This window comes from Oncorhynchus mykiss, chromosome 4, assembly GCF_013265735.2.
Source record: "Oncorhynchus mykiss isolate Arlee chromosome 4, USDA_OmykA_1.1, whole genome shotgun sequence".
Taxonomy (NCBI): Eukaryota; Metazoa; Chordata; class Actinopteri; order Salmoniformes; family Salmonidae; genus Oncorhynchus; species Oncorhynchus mykiss.
The window spans coordinates 29,908,526-29,917,773 of record NC_048568.1 but is presented as its reverse complement, the minus strand read 5'-3'; the positions used below and the strand labels follow the sequence as shown (position 1 = coordinate 29,917,773).

The 9,248-nt window shown below is 44.7% G+C and overlaps 1 protein-coding gene across 1 annotated transcript in view; it reads left to right on the top strand.

Annotated features, from left to right (window-relative positions):
• The first annotated feature begins 3,580 nt into the window (after positions 1-3,580).
• LOC110522468 (E3 ubiquitin-protein ligase pellino homolog 2) overlaps positions 3,581-9,248 on the top strand; it is a 28,351-nt gene continuing 22,683 nt past the window's right edge. The window contains exon 1 of the mRNA XM_021600888.2: positions 3,581-3,906. Coding sequence (XP_021456563.1) covers positions 3,830-3,906 — 77 coding nt within the window. The 5' untranslated portion in view covers positions 3,581-3,829. The remainder of the gene's footprint in view (positions 3,907-9,248) is intronic.

Here is a 9,248-nt window from a genome sequence, read left to right as displayed (position 1 = left end):
GAAGGACTTTGATGACATACCAGAAGGACTTTTATGACATACCAGAAGGACTTTGATGACATACCAGAAGGACTTTGATGACATACCAGAAGGACTTTGATGACATACCAGAAGGACTTTGATGACACACCAGAAGGACTTTGATGACATACCAGAAGGAGTTTGATGACATACCAGAAGGACTTTGATGACATACCAGAAGGACTTTGATGACATACCAGAAGGACTTTGATGACATACCAGAAGGAGTTTGATGACATACCAGAAGGAGTTTGATGACATACCAGAAGGACTTTGATGACATACCAGAAGGAGTTTGATGACATACCAGAAGGAGTTTGATGACATACCAGAAGGAGCTTGATGACATACCAGAAGGAGTTTGATGACATACCTGAAGGACTTTGATGACATACCAGAAGGACTTTGATGACACACCTGAAGGACTTTGATGACATACCAGAAGGAGTTTGATCCCAGTTGGCAACCCAACCTAACCCTAGCATAGCCACAGGTGATGCCTCAGCCTTAGAGCCAGTCTCTGACCTTGTGGAGGCCAAACATACACCCTTACAGACATAGTGGCACACCATGGCCCGGTTTTTACCTTTATTTAACTAGGCAAGTCAGTTAAGAACAAATTCTTATTTTCAATGATGGCCTAGGAACAGTGGGTTAACTGCCTTGTTCAGAGGCAGAACGACCTTGTTAGCTCGGGGATTCAATCTTGCAACCTTTCGGTTACAAGTCCAACGCTCTAACCACAGTGAGGTGTATAGTGATTGTCAACACAGTCATTTATGGTGATAAATAGATACCATTTAAATTTCCTCACTTGTATTTGAAAACTTCAGAAACTTTGTGAATAGCACTGACCTCCTGTGGCAGGAAGCAGACATTTCTCTGCCGAAGGGGAACAGTCCCTGAGTTGAAGCTATCAGTGAATTTCAATGTCTCTCTCTCTCTCCCTCTCTGTCTCTCTCTCACACAATGCACCTGCTCTCGCACTCACTCACACACACACGCACGCACGCACGCACACACACACACACACACACACACAGCGAGGGCAAGAGGGAGGAAGTTTGTCTAAAGTGTAGTAGTTAGCAGTAGTCAGCTAAAGTAAACACAATTGTATTGACCCAATGTGACTAAGATTCAGACAGACAGAAATGAGTGAGCACTTACAAATATTTCACAAAAAGTAAAAGGTAGGCCTTCATTTTTTTGTAAAATATAGATGGTGGAACTGACCAACAAAATGTATTACTTCTTTGATTACTTGAATTTTAATCAGAAATCTATTACATGTCCAATGCATGCTGCCTGCCATCCTGAGTGAATTGGACCAATATGCTGGAATTGGCTTTAGGTTACCTGTAATTAAAGAATGGCTGACTAGACCGCATCCAAGATGACATCCTGCAACTAGTGAGGTCTGGCTGCCTGACAACCTACCTGCTCAACCCCATTCCTCTCTTCTCCAGAACTCCAGACCTGGAGACCTTTTCCCACTCCTCACTTTCCTAATCAATTCATCCCTGACCACTGGCTGGGTTGCCTCTGACTTCAAAATGGCCCGAATTGTTCCCCTCCTCAAGAAACCAACACTCGACTCATCTGACGTCAAAAACTATAGACCTGTATCCCTTCTTTCTTTTCTTTCCAAAACACTTGAGCGTGCTGTCTCTGATCAACTTTCCCATTATCTCTCTCAGAACGATCTTCTTGACCCTAACTAGTCAGGCTTCAAGATGGGTCACTCAACCGAGACTGCTCTTGTCTGTGTCGCAAAGGCTCTCCACACTGCCAAAGCTGACTCTCTCTCCTTTGTTCTCCTCCTCTTTAATCTATCCACTGCCTTTGACACTTATCAAAGGCACTTATCAAAGCCTTTGACAATTATCAGATCCTCCTCTCCACCCTCTCAGGGCTGGACATCTCAGGCTCTGTACACTCTTGGTTGTATCCTACCCGGCAGGCCGCTCCTACCAGGAGACGAAAGACGATCAGACTCTGCACCACGTACTCTCAGTACTGATGTCCGCCAGGGCTCGGTTCTAGACCCTCTCCTCTTCTCTCTACACACCAAGTCACTCGGCTCTACATGGTCTCTCCTATCATTGCTATGCGGAGGATACTACTTTTCTCCTTCCCCCTTCTGACACCCAGGTGGAGACACGTATCTCTGCGTGCCTGGCAGATATATCAACTTGGATGTCGGCCCACCACCTCAAGCTCAACCTCGACAAGATGGAGATGCTCTTCCCCCAGGGGAAGGCCTGCCCATTCAAAGACCTCTCCATCACGGTTGACACCTCCACAGTGTCGCCCTCCCAGAGTGCAAAGAACCTTGGCGTAACCCTGGACTACACCCTGTCATTCTCTGCAAACATCAAAGCAGTGACTCGCTCATGCAGGTTCATGCTGTACAACATCCATAGAGTATGATCCTACATTACACAGTAAGCGGTGCAGGTCCTAATCCAGGCACTTGTCCTCTCCTGTCTGGGCTACTGCAACTCGCTGTTGCCTGGGTTCCCCGCCTGTGCCATCAAACCCCTGCATCTTATCTAGAATGATGCAGCCCGCCTGGTTTTCAACCTTCCCAAGTTCTCTCATGTCACCCCGCTCTTCCGCACACTCCACTGGCTTCCAGTCGAAATTCGCATCCACTACAAAACCATGGTGCTTACCTATGGAGCAGCAAGATGAACTGCCCCTCCCTACCTTCAGGCTATGCTCAAACCCTACATCCCAACCAGAGCACTCCATTCTGTCACATCAGGTTTCTTGGCCCTCCCGTTTAGCCCAGTCCAAGCAATTCCTTGTCCTGGTACCCCAATGGTGGAATCAGCATCCCCCTGAAGCTAGGACAGCAGTCCCTGCCAATCTTGTGAAAACATACCTCTTCAAACAGTATTTTAAATAATCCATCCTCCTCCTCGCCTCGACACCCCCCTACTTTATTGAGGCAAAATGTACTTTCTTTGCCTGTGATATGTGGTTGTCCCACCTAGCTATTTTAAGATGAATACACTAACTCTAAATCGCTCTGGATTAGAGCATCTGCTAAATGACTAAAATGTAAATGAAATCCAAACAAAATCGAAATAGTAAATTAGAGAAGCAGGCAAACTGTTTCATTACGTGGTACTTTATAATGACTGGCACATTGAACAATTCTTCACGCTTTTCTGTACATTTTTTTACATTTGAAAACAAGAATGTCCCATGGTGTAAATTGGCTTAGGCTACAAAGCGAGTGTTTTTCCTCCAGAATTTGAAACCGCCTTTTTATTTTACATAACAGTCAGTAGCAAGCGTATCATCAAGACCTCATCACTCTGAATGGTTTCAAAGGGAGATTGTGTCAACTGAATAATTTTCATAAAACACAAAATTGTATTTCAGTATTATTCCCACACAGTATTTCTTATTTATAATAATACATATGAAAAATAAAAAATATTGTGGTCGTATAGGGACTGTATTATATATATTTATTATATAGAGATGTTTATTGTCCTTCCCTGTAAAAAAAAAAATGGGTCAGTCGACTCCCTGCCGCGAGATGTTTTTGTACTCTGCTACAGAACAGATTCGTGTCGCGCGGGCCTTTAATCGATAGCTTTGCAACAATCTTTCCAAAAGATGGTAGCTCACGGAATTAAAACAATAAAACGAAGAACAAGAACAATTGCCTCTATCCAAACTCGGATATACTAACATTCAAGTAACTTCCTCATAGTTTGAAAGGTGTAGCCTATTTCTTTTTTTCACTACTATTGCTCTCGAAGGTTTACAAGAGCAAGCTCGCGCCAGTCGGATGAATTCGCCAAACCAGGACGAAGATGATGTGCCCGTTAAAGACCCGGTAAAATACGGAGAGTTGGTCATATTGGGGTGAGTAACGGTAGGCTATACGGATAAATTGTAGTTCATATCACTGTCTCGAAACTGAGCTAATAGTCGTAGTAGGGCACTTAGGCTACCAGTCTACTATGTTAGCCTACTACTAAAAAATGGAAAGGATGACGTGCGAGGCAGTTAAGTTCGGTTGGTTTAGGTCTACACAGAAAAACGTTGTCATTTACTGTGCTGTACAGAAAACGTATTGTTATTTTGTAACATATTTACCCCACACATTGTGGGAGAATTATTGTGAAGTTTCAGGAGAACGAGCGCTAAGGACACGTTACAGTAACTTTGTAACACTTTAGGACAGATTTGATACACTGGTGGTTACATCAACAACATATTGTTACTTTGGAGCTAATATACACTTTCGCCCAAAGGCGCTGAGCACAATAGCCTGGGTTACTTTGTAACAGCGCCTGGAGATAATTGTTATAATAAGTAGCCTACTAACGTTACATTGTATCATCGTAAGCCCATACTGAAATTAGAAAGAAGGATGTAGCCTTTTTTCTTCAATGGATGTCTGAGTGGGTGTAAAATCAGCACTCGATTGCTTAGGCTGAACATCTCTGATGTCATACTATTCTGGATCTGTGAAGATCGCAGAATGTGGGACACTGGATGAAACCAAACCAACCGATTAAACTCAGCCTAACATATGCCACCACCATTGATGTGTGTGTATATATAGCTCACTTTCGTGTTTCACATAGGGGAATTAAATCAACAGACACACATTGGCCTATTGGAGCATTCAAAAATGGCTCCTGCATGTAGGCTGAAAACATATTATCCCAACACATACAAGACAGGATGTGCATAAGAGAGAGACAGACATTCAGCGTTTCCATCTCTGCCCAGTCTATAGTCCAGAGGATCAGTGGGTTAACTACTCTCTCATGTGCTCTCTTATACCCACACTTCCGTCCTGCTTCCTGTATACACGCCTGTGATGTGGTGACCCCATAATGCCCCTCTCTTCCCCTCTGCAGCCCTCTTGGACTAGACCATTGCCCAATCCAAAATCAACCCCTTGCCCTGACCCTGGCACAGATCTGAAAGGATTGGATAGGTGTAAACAGTATGGTTAATACAGCTCACTCTCCGTGGGGTGTCAGAAAGCAGATGTTTCCGTTTCTCAGGGATACATTATTTTCAACCTAACTTCCGTTTCCCTTGAAAAATGAGTGTGGGGACTCCGTTCAGGCGTCTTTTTACACATGCTACGTTAGATTAATATATCTAGCCTACCACTTGTCTTCTGATAGGCCAGGGTGGAACTTCTGGCATATTGCATGTACCTCTCCAATGCTCTCAGACCTACACAGATAACACAACATAAGGGTAGGGGCTAGGGGTTGATACAGTCCTGTGTTAACTAACGCTCCCGGCTGTAACCACATTATGCTTTCCCCCTCCAGAGACCGGGGTTCAACCCTTGCATCCTCCCTTCTCACACTGGACTGTCTTTCCCTCTCGTTTCAGTACTGTCTCAAAAAAGTGCAAAAAATATGTAAGGAGATGGCAGTTCCACTCAGTTGAAAATAAAATAAACTGACTACTAGCTCTAGTAATTGTAGATTGTCTAGTAATTGTAGATAAGTGTTAGTGTTATGGTCAAATCTCCACCTAGCCCCCGTGACAATGCTATCCATACAAATGCTGCTGACTATCATGGGCACTTGAATAATGATTAACTGGATGTAGCTTAAGGACAGACAGTGACAGAGAGAAAACAGCCATGGCTGACACAAGGTACTCAGCATTTCTGCAGAAGACTATCAGAATACTCCTTCCTCTCTTTTGTAGTGAGAATAAGCCTGTAATTACACTGTAATGATTTAGGGCGAGGGAAAGGGGATACCTAGTCAGTTGCTAAACTGAATGCATTCAAACCGAAATGTGTCTTATGCGTTTAACCCAACCTCTCAGAATCAGAGAGGTGCGAGGGGCTATCTTAATCGACATCGCCGTCCAGGGAGCAGTTGTTGTTGGGGTTTAACTACCTTGTTCAATGGCAGAACGGCAGATTTTTCCACCTTGCTGGCTCGGGGATTTGATCCAGTAACCGTTTGGTTACTGACCCAACACTCTTGCAATATTCGTCACACACCCCAGACCCAATGATGTTCTATGAAATGCTGAATGTTCTTCTCTGTTCTCTATATTGGATAACTAGCTGCAGTATAATCTTGAGAGAACCCTCTCCTCGTCGCTATCAGACATCATGTGTACATTTTCACTAGCCTAGGTGCATCCGTTTCTCTCTCAAGCTGATAACAGAGAGACACATCCATGCTTTTATTACAACCAAGCTTGACTACTGTAATGCTCTCCTGTCTGGTCTACTCAAGAAAGCCATTGGTATACTGCAAAACATACAGAATGCAACAGCACAGGTACTGACCAAGACCAGACAGAGATTACACTGGTTTTAAGCTGTTAAGTAGTACCGTCTCGAGTCCGGTCTCAAGACCACATATTGGGTGTCCCGGTCTTGTCTCAGTGTCGACAAGAGGGCTATGGAGAACAAGGCTGACGTTTTACATATTCCTAACCAATTGTGTTTTTTGTTCATTTCTTTGCATTGTGTGTAACTTGTTTTTTTACTTATTGTACATAATGTTGCTGCTACTGTCTCTTATGACCGAAAATAACTTCTGGACATAAGAACTGCTATTACTCACCACGGACTGTCAGATTCCTCTTTTTTGCTCCTAGTAGCCGGGGACTTTAACGCAGGGAAACTTAAATCTTTCTTACCAAATTTCTATCAGCATGTTAAATGTGAAACCAGAGGGAAAACACTCTGAACCACATTTACTTCACACACAGAGATGCATACAAAGCTCTCCCTCACCCTCCATTTGGCAAATCTGACCATAATTCTATCCTCCTGATTCCTGCTTACAAGCAAAAATTTAAGCAGGAAGCACCAGTGACTCGATCAATAAAAAAAAGTGGTCAGATGAAGCTGATGCTAAGCTATAGGACTGTTTTGCTAGCACAGACTGGAATATGTTCCAGGATTCCTTCAATGACATTGAGGAGTACACCACATCAGTCATTGGCTTCATCAATAAGTGTTATCGATGACGTGGTCCCCACAGTGACCGTACGTACATACCCCAACCAGAAGCCATGGATTACAGGCAACATCCGCACTGAGCTAAAGGCTAGAGTTGCCGCTTTCAAGGAGCGGGGCTCTAACCCGGGAAGCTTATAAGAAATTCCTCTATGCCCTCCGACGAACCATCAAACAGGCAAAGCGTCAATACAGAGCTAAGATCGAATCATACTACACCGGCTCCGACGCTCGTCGGATGTGGCAGGGCTTGCAAACCATTACAGACTACAAAGGGAAGCACTGCCTGGAGCTGCCCAGTGACACGAGCCTACCAGACTAGCTAAAGTACTTAAATGCTCGCTTCGAGGCAAAAAAACACTGAAACAAGCATGAGAGCACCAGCTGTTCCGGACGACTGTGTGATCACGCTCTCCACAGCCGATGTGAGTTAGACCTTTAAACAGGTCAACATTCACAGACAGATTACCAGGACGTGTACTGCGAGCATGCGCTGACCAACTGGCAAGTGTCTTCACTGACATTTTCAACCTCTCCCTGTCTGAGTCTGTAATACCAACATGTTTTAAGCAGACCACCATTAGTGTCCAAGAACACTAATCAAATCAAATAAAATGTATTTATATAGCCTTTCTTACATCAGCTGATATATCAAAGTGCTGTACAGAAACCCAGCCTAAAACCCCAAACAGCAAGCAATGCAGGTGTAGAAGCACTGTGGCTAGGAAAAACTCCCTAGAAAGGCCAAAACCTAGGAAGAAACTTAGAGAGGAACCAGGCTATGAGGGGTGGCCAGTCCTCTTCTGGCTGTGCCGGGAAGAGATTATAACAGAACATGGCCAAGATGTTCAAATGTTCATGAATGACCAGCATGGTCAAATAATAATAATCACAGTAGTTGTCGAGGGTGCAACAAGTCAGCACCTCAGGAGTAAATGTCAGTTGACTTTTCATAGCCGAGAGTATCTCTACCGCTCCTGCTGTCTCTAGAGAGTTGAAAACAGCATGTCTGGGACAGGTAGCACGTCCGGTGGACGGGTCAGGGTTCCATAGCCGCAGGCAGAACAGTTTAAACTGGAGCAGCAGCATGTCCAGGTGGACTGGGGACAGCAAGGAGTCATCATGCCAGGTAGTCCTGAAGCATGGTTCTAGGGCTCAGGTCCTCCGAGAGAAAGAAAGAAAGAGAGAATTAGAGAGAGCATACTTAAATTAACACAGGACACCGGATAAGACAGGAGAAATACTCCAGATATAACAGACTGACCCTAGCCCCCCGACACAAACTAATGCAGCATAAATACTGGAGGCTGAGACAGGAGGGGTCAGGAGACACTGTGGCCCCATCCGATGATAGGGCCAAACATGCAAAGAAACATGACTGAACAGGCAAACAAACATGACTGAAAGAGATGCAGAAATAAACATTTTGATTGAATCTTCATCAACAATTACAAGAATAATCTGTCCCAGAAAGCTGCACCAAATGGTGGATCCCTTCCATGGTTATGTTATATTGGATTTATACCTTTTTTTGTGTGTGAGCAGAGCAGTTAGAATGTAGTTGAGAACTGGAAGCAGAGCTGTGGGTCTAAAACTCCTCTCTCTTCACCAGTACATACCATCATGTTTCTAGTCACAGGCTGATATCTAGCCGTCACTGAGCCTATACAAATTGCCTATGGACAGGAGGGGTCAGGAGACACTGTGGCCCCATCCGATGATACCCCCGGACAGGCCAAACAGGCAGGATATAACCCCACCCACTTTGTCAAAGCACATCCCCCACACCACTAGAGGGATATCTTCAACCACCAACTTACCATCCTGAGACAAGGCCGAGGATAGCCCACAAAGATCTCCGCCATGGCACAACCCAAGGGGGGGGCGCAAACCAAGACAGGAAGGACACGTCAGTGACTCAACCCATTCAAGTGACGCACCCCTCCCAGGGACGGCATGGAAGAGCACCAGTAAGCCAGTGACTCAGCCCCTGTAATAGGGTTAGGTAACCTGTCTAAATGACGACCGACCCATAGCACTCATGTCAGTAGCCATGAAGTGCTTTGAAAGGCTGGTCATGGCTCATATCAACACCATTATCCCAGAAACCCTAGAACCACTCCAATCTGCATACCGCCCTAACAGATCCACAGATGATGCAATCTCTATTGCACTCCACACTGCCCTTTTCCACCTGGACAAATGGAACATCTATGTGACAATGCTATTCATTGACTACAGC